The sequence below is a fragment of the Oncorhynchus tshawytscha genome, linkage group LG12 (assembly GCF_018296145.1).
Source record: "Oncorhynchus tshawytscha isolate Ot180627B linkage group LG12, Otsh_v2.0, whole genome shotgun sequence".
Classification (NCBI taxonomy): Eukaryota; Metazoa; Chordata; class Actinopteri; order Salmoniformes; family Salmonidae; genus Oncorhynchus; species Oncorhynchus tshawytscha.
Window position 1 is genome coordinate 53057310 of NC_056440.1, and position 22269 is coordinate 53079578.

The 22269-nt window shown below is 43.6% G+C and overlaps 1 protein-coding gene across 1 annotated transcript in view; it reads left to right on the forward strand.

Moving 5' to 3' along the window:
• The window catches only part of LOC112232151 (protein kinase C-binding protein NELL1-like), a 439953-nt gene that overhangs the window by 153891 nt on the left and 263793 nt on the right, over window positions 1-22269 (forward strand). The window contains exon 6 of the mRNA XM_042330745.1: window positions 14691-14763. Within this exon, the coding sequence (XP_042186679.1) occupies window positions 14691-14763 (73 nt within the window). The remainder of the gene's footprint in view (window positions 1-14690; window positions 14764-22269) is intronic.

A 22269-nucleotide genomic window follows, 5' to 3' on the forward strand; every position in this document is an offset into this window, starting at 1 on the left:
CAAAAGTTTGGACACGCCTACTCATTCAAGGGTTTTTCTTTATTTTTTACTATTTTCTACATTGCAGATTGATAGTGAAGATATCAAAACTATGAAATAACACATATGGAATCATGTAGTAACCAAAAAAGTGTTCAACAAATGATTTTATATTTGAGATTCTTCAAAGTAGTCACCCTTTGCCTTGATGACAGCTTTGCACACTCTTAGCTTTCTCTCAACCAGCTTCATGAGGTGGTGACCTGGAATCACTGTATTAACAAGTGTGCATTGTTAAAAGTTAATTTGTGGAATTTCTTTCCTTTTAAATGCATTTGAGCCAGTTGTGTTCTGTTATGAAATGGTAGGGGGGTATACAGAAGAAATGCTCTATTTCCATATTATGACAAGAATAGCTCAAAGAGAAATGACAGTCGATCATTACTTTAAGGCATGAAGATCAGTCAATCAGGAACACTTCTAGAATTTTGAAAGTTTCTTCAAGTGCAGTTGCAAAAACCATCAAACGCTATGATGAAACTATCTCTCATGAGGACCACCACAGGAATGGAAGACCCAGACTTACCTCTGCTACAGAGGTTAAGTTCATTAGAGTTACCAGCCTCAGAAATTGCAGCCCAAATAAATGCTTCAGAGTTTAAGTAACAGACACATCAACATCAACTGTTTAGAGGAGACTGTGTGAATCAGGCCCTCATGGTCAAACTGCTGCAAAGAAACCACTACTAAAGGACACCAATAAGAAAAGACTTGCTTGGGCCAAGAAACATGAGCAATGGACAATAGACCCGTGGAATTCTGTCCTTTGGTCTGATGATTACAAATTTTAAATGTGTGGTTCCAACCGCTTTGTGAGACGCAGAGTGGGTAAATGGATGATCTCTGTGTGATTCCCACCGTGAAGCATGGAGTAGGAGGTGTGATGGTGTGGGAGTGCTTTGCTGGTGACACTTCAGTGATTTATTTAGAATTCAAGGCAAACTTAACCAGCATGGCTACCACAGCATTCTGCAGCGATACGCCATCCCATCTCTTTTGCCCTTAACGGGACTATAATTTGTCTTTCAATAGGACCCAACACACCTCCAGGCTGTGTAAGGGCTATTTGACCAAGAAGGAGAGCGATGGATTGCTGCATCAGATGACCTGGCCTGCATAATCACCTGACCTCAAACTAATTGAGATGGTTTGGGATGAGTTGGACCGCAGAGTGAAGGAAAAGCAGCCAACAAGTGCTCAGCATATGTGGGAACTCCTTCAAGACTGTTGGAAAAGCATTCCTCATGAAGCTGGTTGAGAGAATGCCAAGAGTGTGTAAAGCTGTCTTCAAGGCAAAGGGTGGCTACTTTGAAGAATCAAATTATAAAATATATATTGTATTTGTTTAAAACCTTTTTGGTTACTACATGATTCCATATGTGTTATTTCATAGTTTTGATGTCTTCACTATTATTCCACAATGTAGAAAATAGTAAAACAAAGAAAAACCCTTGAATGAGTGGGTGTGTCCAAACTTTTGACTGTTACTGTATTTATTTATTACAACCACTTATTCACAGCTTATGCTATATCTTTTTTTAAAGCATAAAGGCCAAATTATGCAGTCTTATTCCATTACTAACGTTGTCTCTAAAATCAAATAGTTAGATTTACTTAAAAAAGTAAGAACAACGATTTCTACAATGTCTACATTTTGCAGTGTACAAAACAGATTTAGGTTAAAAAACTTGTCAGCATTTGCAGTGTAGAGAGTTTTACAAAAATGTTATCTTGGAGTAGTTCTCTATATGATCAGATACTGTATCTAAACCATAGCCATAAGGCAGTTCCGGAAAATGACAGATTGGCTGATTTTTTGCCCATTGGGACTGTCTAAATTGTGGTTTGAACACAGAATTATCATTATTTGACTGATAATGGGGGCCTCAAGAAATAGAAAATGTGCCATTGTGTTAAGAAGTGCCCAGAACGATGTCTAGTCCCTGTCCATCCCTGAATTAAATGCTTATTAAAGCAGTCCAAATGTTTATCTGGGAGATGAAGCGAGGCTGTTATTGTTGTGGTTGTTAAGGGTAACTGAAGCCTCAGGTAGCCTGGGGAGCTGTGACACTTCTCCAGTTGTTCTTCTGCCCCCTTCTGTAGTTGTTTTCCTCTGCCATTCTCTACATTTTCTTCTCTGCTTCCATTCTCTCCTCTCCTCTGCTTCCTCGGATAGATAATGGGAAAAACAGAAGCTATAGTCTCCTCCAGCAGGAGATATGGTAAGAAATGTAGAGAGAGCAAGATACTAATTGAGAGAGGCTAGAAAGATATACAAAGAGAGAGGATATTTTAGTGAGAGGTAAGAGGGTGCAAGAGATATTAAGTGAGCAAGAGAGATAAAAATTGGGAGAACAAGAGAAATTGAGAGAGATCAAGGTGAATAAATACAGAACGGGTGTGATAGAGAAAGAAGATACCAGGTGAATAGACTTGTGGTAGTTTCTTCCATCAAGGGGAGTAGAGTGGCTCGGTGAGGGTGAGATAATGACTTTAAATAAACTTGTTACATCCCAAATGGCATCCTATTCCCTGCATAGTGCACTACGTAGGGAATAGGATTCCATTAGGGATATGCATCCAGAGGCTATGCTTCTCCACACCATTGTCACTAGCTGAGAGAGAGAGAGATTTATATTTAGATTTAATATTTAGTGTTTAATATTCACGTAAAAAAAGTTAAAATCTTACGCCTCGAGCTCCGACATACTGGACTAAGTGAAATAATATAATGAAAATGGTAACAAAAAACAACTGAAATAGTTTATTTCTATGCAAATAAAGAAATGTCCTCTCACTGTCAACTGCGTTTATAGACGCATAGACATTTATAGACGTTTATAGACGCATACACGCATAGAACGAGCAGTATGGCTGGTGGCATTGCCATGCTGTTGGGTCATTCCAGGATGAGCATGTAGGATGGGTACCACATGAGGGAGAAGGATGTCTTCCCTGTAACGCACAGCATTGAGATTGTCTGCAATGGCAACAAGCACAGTCTGATGATGCTGTGACACATCGCCCCAGACCATGACAGTCCCTCCACCTCCAAATCGATCCCGCTCCAGAGTACAGGCCTCGGTGTAACGCTCATTCCTTCGGCGATAAACGTGAATCCGACCATCTCCCCTGGTGAGACAAAACCACATCTAGTCAGTGGAGAGCACTTTTTGCCAGTCCTGTCTGGTCCAGCGACGGTGGGTTTGTGCCCATAGGCAACATTGTTGCCAGTGATGTCTGGTGAGGACCTGCCTTACATCAGGCCTACAAGCCCTCAGTCCAGCCTCTCTCAGCCTATTGCGGACAATCGGAGCACTGATGGAGGGATTGTGGGTTCCTGGTGTAACTTGGGCAGTTGCTGTTGCCATCCTGTACCTGTCCCGCAGGTGTGATGTTCAGATGTACCGATCCTAGGCAGGTGTTGTTACACGTGGTCTGCCACTGTGAGGATGATCGGTTGTCCACCCTGTCTCCATGTAGCGCTGTCTTAGGCGTCTCACAGTACGGACATTGCAATTTATTGCCCTGGTCACATCTGCAGTCCTCATGCCTTCTTGCAGCATGCCTAAGGCACGTTCACACAGATGAGCAGGGACCCTGGGCCAAAAAAATTTGGTGTTTTCAGAGTCAGTAGAAAGGCCTCTTTAGTGTCCTAAGTTTTCATAACTGTGACCTTAATTGCCTACCGTCTGTAAGCTGTCAGTATCTTAACAACCATTCCACAGGTGCATGTTCATTAATTGTTTATGGTTCATTGAACAAGCATTGGAAACAGTGTTTTAAACCCTTTACAATGAGGATCTGTGAAGTTATTTGGATTTTTACAAATTATCTTTGAAAGTCAGGGTCCTGAAAAAGGGACGTTTCTTTTTTTGCTGAGTTTAGCACTATATATTGTGGCAGACCAGGGGGTTGGGTCAAAACGCTTACACAGATCAGACACAGACAGAGTAGGATTAGCTCAGTTTCAAAGGTGTTTATTAAAATAATAGTTCAAAAGAAAATAATAGGTCTCCCACTTGAGATCCTCTCTGGGATTCCGTGTTATTGGCTCCAGGTCTTGCTGTGTCCTGTGGGGATCAAAAACTGAACTCACTCTTGTTACCTATGCAACCATCTCCAACTATACAGGAGTCCTTTCTTCCCCCACTCTCTCCCCTGTGTGCTGCTCTTCTGGCAGCTTTGTGGGACTTGTACAGCTGGTGAGCAATCAGCTCTTGATTACTCACCAACTCCCAATCAACCCCAATTAGTCCTGGCTGGACAGCCCATCGAGACCTGGCACGTCCAGCAGATGTAGCCATCGCCTAGTGATGTGTACTCCGTCTGTCACCAGGCCTTGACGAGTCTCCCCCTGGTGGCTGACCTGCTGTACGCCACAATATGTACATAATAACAACTGTGGCAGTGATTAATAAATAAATCTCCATTGGGGTTTAGGCAGAGTAAATACTCTTGAGGAGGAGATAGAGAGATTAGATGAGTTTATTAGTCTCTTGCACAGGGTTGCAGATTTAATTGCAGGGCACAGTGTCATTTTTAAGCTCCAACAATGCAGGTCAATAAGAGAACTGAATGAAACTATAATAATATATACATATTTACAACTGTGACAATGATACATGTCCATTGTGGTGTAGGGGCAGGGTAAATGTCCATGGGGGTGGGGAAGAGTGTCCCAGAGGGAATGTCATTAGGGGGGAAACAGAGGGGTAGGCAGTCCTGAGGCAGGAGGGGGACAGGGGGAGCAGGTAGCTAGCTGCCTAGTGTTGGCTATTCAGCAACCTGATGTTATGGGGGTAGAAGTTATTGGCCAGTCTGACAGTTTTTGTCATGATGCTCCTATACTGCCTGTGTCTGAGTGATGGATCAGGAGGCTTGGGAGGCCTTGACGATGTTCTTGACCTTCCTGTGATACCTGGTGTTGTAGGTGTCCTGTGGAGGGCAGGCAGTGTGCAACCAATGGTGCGTTCGGCTGAGCGTACCACCCTCTGTAGAGCCTTGCAGTCAGCGGTGGTGGAGTTCCCGTACCAGGCTGTGATGCTGCCCAACAGTATGCTCTCAATGGTGCGTGTGTATAACACTGTGAGGGCCCCCGGGGACAGGCTACATTTCTTCAGTCTTTTGAGGTTTAAGAGTAAAAGATATATCAATAATATTTCAAGCACAGTGCGCGGCAGATGTTTATTATGTTCCAGAACACAAAGAAAAAAAAAGAACACAAGTTTGACTAAGAAACAAAAAGCAAAACCTTATGATAAGCAGCATATCTCTCCTTCAATTTCCCGAAATGTCGGGATTGTTGATCCGGGTTGTGGGTAAGTTTTTGAAGACACCATCGGTATCAGATCATATATGCATTTTTTATGAAACCAGTGACTGAGTTGGTGTATTCATTGATGTTATTCCCAGAGGTGTCCCGGAACGTATTGCAGTCCACATGATGAAAACAGTCATGGAACATGGAGTATGATTGGTCAGACCAGCATTACAGACCTGACCACAGGAATTTCTCTCTTGAACTTTGTAGGCGGGAAGAAGCAAAATGGAGTTGTGGTCAGATTTGCCAAATCAAGGAAGGGAGAGGGCCTTATACCCCCAGTGGTCAAGAGTGGAATTTCCACGAGTTGGACATACATATTTGCACAAACACACATGCACTCATGCACACACACTCGAACAGAGACATTGCATTCATCATTTGCCAGAAGGTCTGCATTCACTTCTACAAGAATCAATCATCTTGTATGATGCACATATTGTCTACGGTAGGGCTACACTATTACTCCGAAGAGGCATTGTGATCTAATAGTCTCCACATACACTGCTCAAAAAAATAAAGGGAATACTAAAATAACACATCCTAGATCTGAATGAATGAAATATTCTTATTAAATACTTTTTTCTTTACATAGTTGAATGTGCTGACAACAAAATCACACACAAATGATCAATGGAAATCAAATTTATCAACCCATGGAGGTCTGGATTTGGAGTCACACTCAAAATTAAAGTGGAAAACCACACTACAGGCTGATCCAACTTTGATGTAATGTCCTTAAAACAAGTCAAAATGAGGCTCAGTAGTGTGTGTGGCCTCCACGTGCCTGTATAACCTCCCTACAACGCCGGGGCATGCTCCTTATGAGGTGGCGGATGGTCTCCTGAGGGATCCCCTCCCAGACCTGGACTAAAGCATCCGCCAACTCCTGGACAGTCTGTGGTGCAACGTGGCGTTGGTGGATGGAGCGAGACATGATGTCCCAGATGTGCTCAATTGGATTCAGGTCTGGGGAACGGGCGGGCCAGTCCATAGCATCAATGCCTTCCTCTTGCAGGAACTGCTGACACACTCCAGCCACATGAGGTCTAGCATTGTCTTGCAATAGGAGGAACCCAGGGCCAACCGCACCAGCATATGGTCTCACAAGGGGTCTGAGGATCTCATCTCGGTACCTAATGGCAGTCAGGCTACCTCTGGCGAGCACATGGAGGGCTGTGCGGCCCCCCAAAGAAATGCCACCCCACACCATGACTGACCCACCGCCAAACTGGTCATGCTGGAGGATGTTGCAGGCAGCAGAACGTTCTCCACGGCGTCTCCAGACTGTCACGTCTGTCACATGTGCTCAGTGTGAACCTGCTTTCATCTGTGAAGAGCACAGGGCACCAGTGGCGAATTTGCCAATCTTAGTGTTCTCTGGCAAAAGCCAAACGTCCAGCACGGTGTTGGGCTGTAAGCACAACCCCCACCTGTGGACGTCGGGTCCTCATACCACCCTCATGGAGTCTGTTTCTGACCGTTTGAGCAGACACATGCACATTTGTGGCCTGCTGGAGGTCATTTTGCAGGGCTCTGGCAGTGCTCCGCCTGCTCCTTTTTGCACAAAGGCGGAGGTAGCGATCCTGCTGCTGGGTTGTTGCCCTCCTACGGCCTTCTCCACATCTCCTCATGTATTGGCCTGTCTCCTGGTAGCGCCTCCATGCTCTGGACACTACGCTGACAGACACAGCAAACCTTCTTGCCACAGCTTGCATTGATGTGCCATCCTGGATGAGCTGCACTACCTGAGCCGCTTGTGTGGGTTGTAGACTCCGTCTCATAATACCACTAGAGTGAAAGCACCGCCAGCATTCAAAAGTGAACAAAACATTAGCCAGAAAGCATAGGAACTGAGAAGTGGTCTGTGGTCACCACCTGCAGAACCACTCCTTTATTGGGGGTGTCTTGCTAATTGCCTATCATTTCCACCTGTTGTCTATTCCATTTTCACAACAGCATGTGACATTTATTGTCAATCAGTGTTGCTTCCTAAGTGGCCAGTTTGATTTCACAGAAGTGTGATTGACTTGCAGCAAAGCACCCCCACAACATGATACTGCCATCCCGTGCTTCATGATTGGGATGGTGTTATTGGGCTTGCAAGCATCCCCCTTTTTCCTCCAAACATAACGATGCTCATGATGGCCAAACAGTTCTATTTTTGTTTAATCAGACCAGAGAACATTTATCCAAAAAGTACTATCTTTGTCCCCATGTGCAGTTGCAAACCGTAGTCTGGCTTTTTTATGGCGGTTTAGGAGCAGTTGGATCTTCCTTGCTCACCGGCCTTTCAGGTTATATCTATATAGGACTCCTTTTTACTGTGGATACTTATGTACCTGTTTCCTCCAGCATCTTCACAAGGTCCTTTGCTGTTGTTCTGGGAATGATTTGCACGTTTCCCACCAAAATGCGTTCATCTCTAAGAGACAGAACGTGTCTCCATGCTGAGCGGTATGACGGCTGCGTGATCCCATGGTTTTTATACTTGCGTACTATTGTTTGTACAAATGAACGTGGTACCTTCAGGCATTTAGAAATTGCTCCCAAGGATGAACCAGACATTTGTGGAGGTCTACAATTTATTTTCTGAGGTCTTGGCTGATTTCTTTTGATTTTCCCATGATGTCAAGCAAAGACGCACTGAGTTTAAAGGTAGGCCTTAAAATACATCAACAGGTACACCTCCAATTGACTCAAATGATCAGTTAGCCTATCAGAAGCTTCTAAAGCCATGACATAATTTTCTGGAATTTTCCAAGCTGTGTAACTTCTTCGATATAGGGGGCGCTCTTTTAATTTTTGGATAAAACAACGTTCCCGTTTTAAACAAGATATTTTGTCACGAAAAGATGCTCGACTATGCATATAATTGACAGCTTTGGAAAGAAAACACTCTGACGTTTCCAAAACTGCAAAGATATTATCTGTGAGTGCCACAGAACTGATGCTACAGGCGAAACCAAGATTAAACATACAGGAACTCAAATCCTTCTGTTCACCTGATTTAGAATTCCTCACAATCAAATGTAGACCGCATTATCTACCAAGAGAATTCTCTTCGATTATAATCACAGCCGTATATATCCCCCCCCAAGCAGACACATCGATGGCTCTGAACTAACTTTATTTGACTCTTTGCAAACTGGAATCCATTTATCCGGAGGCTGCATTCATTGTAGCTGGGGATTTTAACGAGGCTAATCTGAAAACAAGACTCCCTAAATTTTATCAGCATATCGATTGCGCAACCAGGGGTGGAAAAACCTTGGATCATTGTTACTCTAACTTCCGCGACGCATATAAGGCCCTGCCCCGCCCTCCTTTCGGAAAAGCTGACCACGACTCCATTTTGTTGATCCCTGCCTACAGACAGAAACTAAAACAAGAGGCTCCCACGCTGAGGTCTGTCCAACGCTGGTCTGACCAAGCTGACTTCACACTCCAAGACTGCTTCCATCACGTGGACTGGGAGATGTTTCGTATTGCGTCAGATAACAATATTGACGAATACGCTGATTCGGTGTGCGAGTTCATTAGAATGTGCGTTGAAGATGTCGTTCCCATAGCAACGATTAAAACATTCCCTAACCAGAAACCGTGGATTGATGGCAGCATTCGCGTGAAAGGAGAAACCTTTGCTTCAAAGGAGAAACCCAACTGCCACGAATGATTTATCATCGAATAGATATGTGAAAAACACCTCGAGGATTGATTCTAAACAACGTTTGCCATGTTTCTGTCGATATTATGGAGTTAATTTGGAAAAAAGTTTGGCGTTGTAATGACTGAATTTTCAGGTTTTTTTCTTAGCCAAACGTGATGAACAAAATGGAGCGATTTCTCCTACACAAATAATATTTTTGGAAAAACTGAACATTTGCTATCTAACTGAGTCTCCTCATTGAAAACATCCGAAGTTCTTCAAAGGTAAATTATTTTATTTGAATGCTTTTCTTGTTTTTGTGAAAATGTTGCCTGCTGAATGCTAGGCTTAATGCTATGCTAGCTATCAATACTCTTACACAAATGCTTGTGTAGCTATGGTTGAAAAGCATATTTTGAAAATCTGAGATGACAGTGTTGTTAACAAAAGGCTAAGCTTGTGAGTGAATATATTTATTTCATTTCATTTGCGATTTTCATGAATAGTTAACGTTGCGTTATGGTAATGATAAATACAATTTGATTTGATTTGATTTGATGAGCTTGAGGCTATGATTATGCTCCCGGATATGGGATTGCTCGACGCAAGAAGTTAAAGGCACAGTCAACTTACTGTATGTATACTTTGACCCACTGGAATTGTGATACAGTGGATTATAAAGTGAAATAATCTGTCTGTAAACAATTGTTGGAAAAATTACTTGTGTTTTGCACATAGTAGATGTCCTAACCGACTTGCCAAAACTAAGAAATTTAGAAATTTGTGGAGTGGTTGAAAAATGGGTTTTAATGACTCCAGCCTAAGTGTATGTAAACTTCCGACTTCAACTGTACACGTGTTTAGCAGATGTTATTTGTTTCCTAGAAACAGGAGACAAATGGCTGTGAGATTGGTTTGATCCTAGACACATGAAAAATGGGATGTATACGGAGGTTACGGGGCAACAGAAGACGAACAGCATCATGGAGATGGGGAATGGGACAATAATCAACCCGGAGGGACAGATCTTGGGTGGACAGCCATACCATCTGCCCGAGACGATACCGGTGGCGGTCCGGTTGTCGATACCTGAAGGTACGACGACAGCGGCGGATAAAAATCTGGGAAAATCCGGGAAGAGAACTGAGGACCCTGGTCGAAGACCATGTCCACTGGGAGTCCATGGATCCTGAAGAAGTATTACAGCGTGAGCTGGGCCGTCTCTTTGGCAGAGAGTAATTTGGGGAGTGAAGTGAAGTGGGCTGCTTTGGAAAACTGGTGTTGCCATCAGACAGGGGGAGACCCGTGACAAAGTCCAGGGATATGTGAGACCAGGGACAGTGAGGAACAGGAAGAAGTTGCTGGGGAGTCTTGTTCTGCGCACAGATTGTGCATGCAGCGACAAACGTGGAGATGTCAGGAAACATGGTAGGCCACCAAAAGCATTGTTGCACAAAGGCCAAGGTCCAATGGGAGCCTGCATGGCAAGCAAGGACCGAGGAGCCAGGACTGAGGAGCAGACAGCGTCAGGAAGAAACATCCGGTTATCTGGAACGCTGTGCCTCATAAACCTGCTTCCCTTTTCCCCGGCCGAGTGCCGTCACCAAGCACAAGATGGGAAGGATGGTCTCGGCTTCCGGGGGTGTAGCCACAAGGCTATAGCATATACAGTCTTGACATTCTTGGATCCTGGTCGTTAGGAGAGGGAGAAATTGAACCGGGTGAAAAGCAGGGCCCACCTAGCTGGCCTGGAATTGAGACGCTTGGCGGCGTGTAGATATTTGAGGTTCTTGTGGTCTGTCCACACAATGAACGGATGTTCTGCCCCCTCCAGCCAGTTCCTCCACTCCTCCAATGGCATCTTCACCGCAAGAAGCTCAAGATTCCCCACATTGTAGTTCCTCTCCGTGGTGTTGAGGCAATGGGAGAAGAAGGCATTGGAATGTAACTTGAGGTCCAGGGCAGAACACTGGGAAAGAACAGTCCCCACTCCAACACCCGAAGCATCGGCCTCCACCACGAATTGGCGGGACGGGTCAGGATGGTACAAAGATGCAAGCAGCGGTGAAATGGTGTTTGAGATCCCGGTATGCTCGATCAGCAGCTGGGGACGTGAATGGAACCTTGGGAGAGGTGCGTAGGCCGCCACACTAGAGGAGTCTTTACATAGCTGGTGCAGCTTATGAGCACCCTCTTTCCCAGACAAAGCAGAATCAAACACCTTCCGAACTTCCTCCACAAACTCCTCCAGACTGAGGTAGATGGCGGACTGTTGTTCCCACGCCCTCCCGGACATCAGGGTTATGATGTACGCTATCCTCATGCGGCCCGAGGTGAACGAAGATGGCTGCAACTCGATAATGAGGGAGCACTTGTAGAGAAAAGCCCATCAGAATCCGGAATCTCCAGCGTAGCGCTCCAGATGAGGTAAGCGGGGTTCTCGGGACAGTGGGGTAGGCTGGGAGATAACGGGTGTGACCCTCTGCCCAGTGAGGAATCTGTGGAATTGCCCCAGCAATGTATCAAACGCCTGGTCATGGTGTTCTGTCAGGGTATGGAGTCCCTCCATAAGACATTGAAGTAACTCCTCATGTTGTCCTATGGTGGCTTCTTGCAGGGAGACAGCTTTGTGGAGCTGGTCTGAGTCTGCTGGGTCAGTCACGGCCCGTTTGTACTACCATGTTTCAGGAGAAGACTCCGATGCAGACAGTGTCGAAGTAACAAAAGTTTACTACCAGAACAGGGGGCAGACAAAATGACAGGTCAAAGGCAGGCAGAGGTCAGTAATCCAGATTCGAGTCCATAAGGTACAGAACGGCAGGCAGTCTCGGGGTCAGGGCAGGCAGAGGTCAATAATTGGGAAAACTAGAAAACAGGAACTAGAAAAAGACCAGTGCAAGGGGAAAAATGCTGCTAAGCTTGACGAACAAAATAAGCTGGTAACAGACAAACAGAGTACACAGGTATAAATACACTGGGGAAGATGGGCGACACCTGGAGGGGGTGGAGACAAGCAAAAAGAAAGGTGAAACAGATCAGGGTGTGGCAAGTGAAGTAATGTCTATCAAGTTATATCTAACAATACACGCAATCTAAAGTAAAGGAAGGGAATTAAGAAGTTATACATTTTTGGACGAGCAATGTCAGAGCGGCATAGACTAAGATACAGTAGAATAGGACAGAACACAGAATACCTATGAGATGAGAAATGCAAAATATGTCAATATTATTAACCTCGCCCTCTGGATGATAGCGTGGTGAACAGGCAGTGACTTGGATGGTTTGTTGTTCTTGATATTCTTTTTGCTTTCCTGTGATATCGGGTGCTGTAGGTGTCCTGGAGGGCAGGTATTTTGCCGCCGATGATGTGTTGGGCAGACCATACCACCCTCTGGAGAGCCCTGCAGTTGTGCATATGTAAAAGTTTGTGAGGGTTTTGAGTGTCAAGTCAAATTACTTCAGCCTCCTGAGGTTAATGTGTATGGTATGTTATGTTTGTATTCTTACATGAGATGGAATTTTACTTAAGGCAAAACAAAGGGAGGGTGGTTGGTCGGGGTGGATGGGTGAGCGCATAACGTGAACATCTAGTGTAACCGATGTGAAATGGCTAACTAGTTAGTGGTGGTTCATGCTAATTGCGTTTCAATCGGTGACATCACTCGCTCAGACCTCGAAGTCATTGTTCCCCTTCCCCGTGGCTTTTGTGGAGCGATGAGTAACGATGCTTCATGGGAGGCAGTTGTTGATGTGTGCAGAGGGTCCCTGGTTTGAGCCCAGGTAGGGGTGAGTAGAGGGACACAAGATAATCTGTTACACTAGCAACCCAAAGGTTGCAAGTTTGAATCTCATCATGGACAATTTAAGCTAATTAACAACTTTGCAACTACTTAGTTACTACTTTTAAGATACTTTTCAACTACTTAGCATTTTTGCTAACCCTTCCCCTAATCCTAACCTTAACCATTTAAACTAACTCCTAACTTTAACCCTAACCTTAACCCCTAACCCATAGAGCTATATGACATTAGCGTTAGCCACATACCCACCTAGTTAACCTGAGCCACAACAAATTGGAATTTGTAGCATATCATTGAAAATTCGTAACATATTGTACAAATTGGAATTTGTAACATATTGAAACAATTGCAATTTGTAACATATCAAACGAATTGTAATTTGTAAAATATCATACTAAATGGATGATGGACATCCACAAATAGCTTATTATATAGCTTATTTCTCTCAAATTGTTTGTGCAAATTTGCTTACATCCCTGTTAGTGAGCATCTATCTTTTGCCAAGATAATCCATCTACCTGACAGGTGTGGCATTTTAAGAACCTGATTAAACAACATTACCATTACAAAGGTGCACCTTGTGGTGGGGACAATAAAAGGTCACTCTAAAATTAACACAATGCCACAGAAGTTTTGAGGGAGCGTGCAATTAGCATGCTGACTGCAGGAATGTCCTGCCCGAGCAAGATAATTGAATGTTAATTTCTCTACCATAAGCCTCCTCCAACGTTGTGTTAGAGAATTTGGCAGTACGTTCAACCGGCTTCACAACCACAGACCACGTGTAACCACACCAGCCCAGGTCCTCCACATCTGGCTTCTCCACCTGTGGGATTGTCTGAGATAAGCCCCCCGGACAGGAGTATTTCTGTCTATAATGAAGCCCTTTTGTGTGGAAAAACTCATTCTGTTTGGCTGGGCCTGGCTCCCAAGTGGGTGGGCCTATGCCCTCCCAGGCCAACCATGGCTGCACCCCTGCCCAGTCATGTGAATTGCATAGGTCAGGACCTAATGCATTTGTTTAAATTGACTGATTTCCTTTTATGAACTGTAACTCAGTAAAATCATTGAAGATGTTCCATGTTGTGTTTATATTTCTGTTCAGTATAAATGAAGTGTCTAGGATTTATATACAGAATAATATGAACTGCTCTGAGACCACATTGGACCATCACAGCGACTGACACACAGACGAACCGCCGCCCTCCCCTGCACACACACACAAATACATACTCTAGTCCTGAGTGATTAACCAACATTTCTGCTATTTTTTGTTTTTTAAACAAATAATTGACCAAAGTTGGTTCAATTATTTGAATTTCATTTAATTATGTTTTTCTTCTGTGACCTCAATATGCAGTTTCTGTAGAGATAGCACAGTTCAAACTTAATCTGATTTATGTAGTAGGGAGTAGTAGGACAATATTCCACATAGTTTAGCGCAGAAAATGTGGTAATTAACTACATTGACCATAATTCATTGCACAGCCGCTTAAACTTGTCCGTTCTGTGCGGAGCAGACATGGGGACTAACCGCCTGTGAACTCTAGGGAGCAGAGAAGAGAGAACGCTTGATCGAGAGGGATTGAAAGGAGTTTTTTCGAGAGCCTGAAAATACATGATCTAAATGATTGATAGTTGGTATTCAGCAGTCATAAAAGTATACCTTATTTACTTTGAAGTATGCCTTATTTACTCAGACAGCAGCTCTATAGAGATGAGATGATGACTTGGCATTAAATAATAAAGTAATCAAATAAAACTGTCACCACCAGTTAGACCCATGCAGTTTCTTATTAGTCACTATCAGCCCTTCAATTTTTATATTTGTATCTCTTTCTCTCTCTCTCTCTCTTTTTCTTTCTCACCTTCCTCACAGGGTACCATTCAGGACGTCAAATTAATTTTTACTCCAAACGGCTACATCACACAATGTCCCAACCTTAATCGCAGTAAGTATAGTAACTGTTACTACCCTTAGCTCTGGGCACCTATTTATAAAAGTAAGAGTCCTACTCTAGGATCAGTTAAGCTTTTTAGATAGTAATGAATACAATTGTTTGGACAGGGAAGACCTGATCTTAGATTAGCACTCCTACTCAGAGGTACTTTATGATTACAGGCTCGGTATAATTAGCTTGTTGTTGAAGACACAGGACGGGTTATTCCAACATGTTCCTTGTCCTAAATGTTCCCGTCCTCTTCTTCGTTTTGTCTGAAAGGTGAAGAGGTACTGAGAGAAAGTGGAGCTGGCATCCTATAATGTCTCGTTAGCTATACTCCAGTCTCTGTCACTCTTATTAATCTCTCATCATTAGCCAGTGGAACTCCATTTCTGTTCTCTCTCTCCCTCATTTCCCTCTTTCTCATTCCCTCTTTCTCTCACACCTACACACGCACATACACACACACACACACACACACACACACACCACACACACACACACACACGCACGCACTCGCACGCACACACACATTTGTCTTGTCATTTAAATTACATTTTCAAACCTCCCTCCCTCTCTCTCTTTCTCTCCCTCCCTCCTTTTTATTGTCAAACAATTGAAGATGCAGGGCTTGTTTTGTGCACTTGTGGCGATGCTACTGTCTCTGTCGCTGATCAATAAGGCATGCAATCATAGTCTGTCACTCCCCTCATCGATACTTTTGTGAACCAGTACTCGCGCCGCACCCGAGAAGCCAATACAGCTCTATTCGATACAGGACAACAAGCTGCTTAATATTATTATAGAAGTCAACTTTTCTTTCTTCAAACATGAGAGAGAGAATACAGTAGACGGCACGGGTCAAAATGATTGATTGATGACCCTACGTCATGATGTGCATGTTTATGCACATGCATGTGCATGTTTAAATATGGGCCCCCGCCCCGTCCCCCCTGTTCGTGTGGTCATGTGTTAGAGGGTGTGTGTTATTTTATCTCTATATGTCCGGCTTTGAAGTAGTCCAGGTGATTGATGAGTAGGGGTCTGGTGGAACTGGATGGTTTGAGTGTTTGAACTTTTGGGGGACCCTGTATGTCCCCCACCCCCCACAGTTTGTTATCTGATGAAGCAGGAATGTCCTGGGGGTTATAGGGCTGGGGGCATCTGCATTATAAATGTCCAGAACAAGGCTTGTGAAACCAGAACAGTAAACACTATTTTTAAACATGGATTTTGCGATCAGTGGTAAAGCTGTGATGACTGTAGCAACTGAAGAAGGACCGCGTCTGAAACATAGAGAAAGGGCAAAGTATACATCCGCAATATACGATGCTCCAAAAAAGCGGTTTCTAAATGTGTATAGAACCCAGATACCGCCCGCAACTGCGTTGAAAGATGAAGTGCTGATGTCTAACGGTCAGCAATGGGGGTATCTGTTTGATTACTTGGCCTGTAGAGTGAAACTCTATACGGTAGCCGAAGGAGAAGAATATACCGACCAGACATTAGGAGTGGCCTATGGGGTTGAAGACTGGACAGTTTTTCGCCAGGTTTTGTGTCCCGAACTGAGCCGTATCACCAAGGGTTACAGCTTGTTCACAGGCTACGAGACCCGTTGGGAAGGTACCCGGACACCTCCGGAAGAGTATTTCACCGGGTGAAAATACAGAGAAAGAATGGACTTCCCTGTGGCCGCGTGGAGTTCTACATCAGCACAGAGGAAATCCGCAGCCAAAACATCAGGGATGGCATTTTGGTCGGTGATTTTAGGCTTCGAATGCTTATTCCTTTTAAAAGTTGGGATTTAATGGAATTGAAAATGTTACAGTTGTTGGACGCTCTGTTTGTACAGAGCCAACAGCGTCAGAGTGCATAATAGAAGTGCATAATATATACGAATCCTGCGGATTACGACGCAGAGCACCCCCAAGAAGGTACAACGTCAGGAGAGACAGCCCCCAAAGAAAACGCGGTAAGCGGCGTTGTTAACCCCGCCCAGATACCCTGAGGGCTGGTTCAACAATAAAAGGAGGGTCATTAAAACCTACAGTTCTTAACCTAAGCATTAACCATGGATAATCCTAATGCATACCAGAACTCCGAAACGTCATGGGGGCCTGAAACTAAGGACTGTATGCCTCGCAGCCCTACATTCTACTCACCCCTGGCAAGACCCTCGACACCCCCTACATGTACACAGCCTGAGGACGTGTTTGATGGGGTGGTCAGTACTATTTTTGTGGACACAATCAAGGCCTTAGTAGCCACGCTTTTAGACGTGGTGATTGGAGAATATATACGAGAAAAATGCATCGGTTGTGAGATTAACCACCCCAGCCAGCGAAGGCATCCATGCCTATACGAGCTCCCAAGATACTACTTCTTCAACAATTTTGAGGCTCTGGTGAAAAGACTTTGGTCCTGCAGGTTTATACCATCGCTGGTCAGAGCCCTGGAGGCTATGGGCCTTGTGCCGTCTATCCCCAGAGTTTACGGGGTAACCGAGGCATTCCTACAGGAGCTGAAGGAAGCGATCCACATACACGAGAAACTCAAAGAAATCCGACACACCCTGGTGGACGACAACAAATACCGGGAGGCGGTGGTGGCTGATGTGATGACTTTCTGGCTCAATAAACCCCAAGAGAACGAGTGATATTTTTGTTATTTAGATGTAGAGCAATGGGTAACTATGTGTATACGATGTTAGAGAGAATAAATACCTTTTTTCTTTTGAGAGAACTTACAAGTGTTATGCATCAAATTATTGAAAATAAAGTGAACAATGTATCATTCGACACAACCCACAATTCCGGGACTAATGTTTCAGCGTGTGCTGAAAATGGACAAAATCATGAATCATGTACGACATGCTGGCGAGTGTCTACAATGGACACAAATGGTAACCCGGCTTGGTGGTGATTCTGAAGAACTAGAAACAACCTTGTCTAAGATTTTACTTTATTTGTTTGAAACACCATTTAATTGTAACATGTATCATATTTGTTGTTTATATACTTTTATAGCTGATGTGTGTGTTGTAAAAATTCAGCGAAACAAACCTGTTAATCTAAACCAAATATACAAGGTTTTGCATGATTCGATCATTGAGAAAGGGTGGACATGTATCCTGCAACGAATTCTGAATTGTTTGTATACGTAATACACAATGTTTTCTTGAAAATAAAAATCCCAAAAAATGAAATGTTGTTGTTATTTGAAAGTGGCTCATTAACGTTATTGTACCTCAGAGAGGCAAGAAGGATGGCAGAGCAGATTTTGAAAAACATTTATTATAATCCCTCTAACCTGGGGTCTTATGGGGGGCAAGGAGCGTTTACAGAGAGCTATAGCCGAAGAAACAGGTCACAGGTTAAGCGGTGCTAAAGTGAATGAGTGGCTATCAGAGCAGGATGCGCACACTCTACATAAACCCGTAAGAAAACATTTTCCGAGAAATAGAGTTTTTTCTACCCACCCAATGTCCCAATTTCAGGCTGATCTATACGACATGCAGGCCCTTGCAGATAAAAATGAAGGAAATCGCTACAGGCTAACGGTTATAGATATTTTCTCTAAAATAGCTTTTGTCAGGGTCTTAAAAAATAAGCGGGGTGTTGAGGTGACCCGGGCATTTGCCTCTATCTTGAAGGAAGGAGGCGCCCCCAAGAAAGTGCAGACTGATGGCGGGAAATAATTTTTTAATAAGCCTTTTCAGAAACTCATGAAAAAACACAATATAGTACATTTTGCTACAGGCTCGGATTTGAAAGCTTCAGTTGTTGAACGCTTTAACAGAACTCTGAAGGAGCGGATGTGGCGCTATTTTACAGCTCACAACACGCATAGATATATCGATATAGTTCAAGATTTAGTAATAGGGTATAACAATAGTTATCATAAAAGTATAAGGATGAAACCCTCCGAGGTCTCTTCGGCAAACTCTTTTCAAGTCTTTAAAAATCTGTATGGTTTGCTCCCCCTTCGCCGTAAGAAAAAAATACCTTTTAAATTCGTTGTGGGGGACTTGGTACGTATATCCATGTTGAGGGGTGTTTTCGATAAAAAATACGAACAAGGATACAGTGACGAGCTTTTCACGGTTACAGAATGTCTGCCGCGCATACCCCCGGTCTACATATTAAAAGATTATGACGGGGGCCTTATAGAGGGATCTTTTTATGAGCAGGAATTACAGAAGGTAAAGGTTGGTAAAGACAAAGTGTTTCACGTAGAGCGATTCTAGATCAAAAGAGAGAGAAGGGTCAAAAATGGGTGCTGGTCCGCTGGAAAAACTGGCCGCTAAAATTCAACAGCTGGGTATTAGAGAAGGATGTGGTGGAGGCATCTGGGGTTAATTTAAACCCCCATGCATGATAAAATACATCCTCATTCGGGTGTACACCGGAGTGCATAATGGAACACAGTGGCTTCTACCTGACTCTCCCCAGTAATGCGTCCGCACATATATATCATAATAATCAGAGTTCTAATTACACAACCAATTTTCCAAAGCCTATAGAGTTATCAGAGGCCTGGGAAGTAGGTCTCAGCGAGATTACATACCCCCATAGCTGGTATAATATCAAAGATAAGGACCGGGAATTTTATTTCAAAAAGTTATCGGAACCTTCGAAATTTATTAAGGTTAAAAAAGGGTTCTATAGAACCGTCGACAGGCTCGTCTCCGAGTTGAATGAACGTCTATCGCAGAACAGTATGGAAATATTCCTGATGTACAACCCTATACATAAAAGGGTACAAATCTCTGGAGATGCTTCCGGGGGGATAAAGACCGGCGGTAATTTAGCATACATGTTGGGGATGGGTCCCAATAAATGGACGTATGTGAGAGATAAATTATTCCCATTCCCCGCAGATATACATGCAGGATTTTACAACATATTTGTGTATACCGACATCATATCCTATCAAAGGGTCGGAGACAGCTGTGTGCCACTGCTGAGAACGGTTCATATAGACGGAAAGGATGGCGACATAGTCACTGTCACCTACGACAAGCCACACTACGTACCTGTAAGCAAGAAATATATTGAAAACATTCTTGTTGAGCTTAAAACGGATCAGAACGAAAACATTGAATTTACTTATGGTAAAACGATTGTAAAACTCCACTTTAGACCCACCAAAACCTCTCTACATATATAATATTAGTATTATATATTTTATATACTTTATATACATAATACATCTAAATTAAAATTATGGAACACCGACATCTCGACCCTAACCGGTATGTCACATACTATGTGGATCAAGTGGGTAATGGGTTACCCGGCTATTATGGGACCCCCACCATGTATGGTTCGGGGATAGGAGGTATATTTCGTAACCTCTTTAGGATGGTTTTACCATTTATGAAGAGAGGCTTCAGCATAGCCAAACCTCATTTAAAATCAGCAGCAAAAAATATCGTAAGTGAGGTTGTAGCCAATGCGATCACCAGAAGGGCGTCACCAGATGTCGAGAGTCAAGAAGGCTCGGGGTTGATGATGTTGTCTCGAAGACCGAAAAAGAGGCCTCCTGGTATAAGGCGAAGGCTTGCGCCTAAAAAAACGGAGGTTAACCGTTAAAAGAAACTCAGTTAGTCAAAGACGGGGTAAAGTGAGGAGGTCTGGACCAAAAAAGGTAAAAAGAATACTCAGAAGTATTTTCTAAAAGAACAAGCACCATGGCTCTTTTACACCGCATGTCCTCTGAAGCTATAAAGACAGAGCTCGATCTTTTCACGGCCCCCTTAACCCAACATTCAGTAGAGAGGTCCAGTTATGTGGAGATAGCCCCACTCTCTGCCATTACAGACAACGGCCCCATAGAGTTTTTCATACCAGGCCACGGTGACAACTATCTGGACCTCAACAACACCTTGGTGCATTTGCGTCTAAAAGTGACCAAAAGAGATGGTACGGATATTGCAAATGATGCCAAAGTGAGTCTCATTAATTACCCAGTGGCCACCATCTTCTCCCAAGTGGATGTGACTTTGGGGGAACGTCTAATCAGTCAAAGCAGTGCCACATACCCATACCGGGCCATCATGGAATGCTTACTCAACTACTCTGAAGATACTCTCAAGACCCAATTCAGCGCAGGGCTTTTTAGCAAGGATACTGCAGGAGTCTCTATGGAATCGACAGACCCATCCACCGGTGCAAATAAAGGCCTGGCGGCACGGGCTCTCTACTGTGCAGGATCTCGAGAGTTTCACCTGCTAGGCCCTATACACTCGGATATTTTCTTTCAAGAACGTCTACTATTAAATGCGGTTGATTTAAGACTAAAATTAACCAGGGCCAAGGATGAGTTTTGCCTAATGTCTGCAACGGATGGGGACTTTAGCTTAAAAGTGTTGGGGGCCACGCTTTTTATTAAAAAAGTGTCGGTATCTCCGGCAGTTCGTCTGGGTCACTCACAGGCTTTGCTGAAAGGAAATGCCCTTTACCCTCTCCAAAGAATAACCATGAAAACCTTTAGCATACCTGTGGGCAGCAGAATCTGCAGTCAAGAAAACCTATTTCTAGGCCCTTTACCGCGATACGTGGTTATAGGTTTGGTTGATCACGCCTCCAATACGGGCACCTTAAATAAAAACCCATTTAATTTTCAACACTTCAATGCAGAGTATGTAGCTCTGTGTCAGGACGGACGTCAGGTCCCTGCTAAGGCTTTCCAACCGCAATTTAATAACAACATATCTGTGCGAGAATTTTACAATCTATTCCTGGCTACCGGGAGGCATCTAAAAGATCTCTCTTTAACTATTGACAGAAATGATTTTGCAGAGGGTTACACAATGTATGCTTTCAATTTATTACCTGATGATGACACCTCAGGAAATCTTTTGGTGGTGTCCCAAGGTAACCTCAGGCTGGAAATGCGTTTCCGTACACCTTTAGCCTGTACCGTTAGCATGATTGTTTATGCCTGCTCTGATTCATTCTTGGAGGTGAATAGCCGAAGACAGGTTTTAGTAGATTATTATTAAGGATCGTTGAGCAAAGACATGAATACCCAAGAGTTGGAAGGGCTCATGAGCCGACTGATTGGAAAACAATTTTGCGGAGTGTTGGCTTGTGATGAATTACCTATGGAGAAGTGGACGGAGCGGCCTGCCCTGTTTATTGTCAATACCCATCCTAAACACATGCCGGGTGAACATTGGCTAGCTGTGACATTAGAAGAGGAAGGAGGAAGAAAAATCTCAACTTTTTTTGATTCCTATGGCTTTCCCCCCGGTTTTTCACATTTCCCCAAATCTATTAAAGAATTTCTGACCAAAAACTGCTCAAAGATATACTATAACATCAAACAGGTGCAAGATAACCTTTCAACTACATGCGGACAACACTGTGTATTCTACCTATGCCAAAGAGCCCGGGAGTTTCTTTTGAAGATGTTATGTCTCTTTATAAGGATGATTTAAGAAGTAATGATAACGTTGTAGCTTGTTTTGTTAGAAAATATCAAAAGTGTTCAAATGTGTATCCTTTAAGA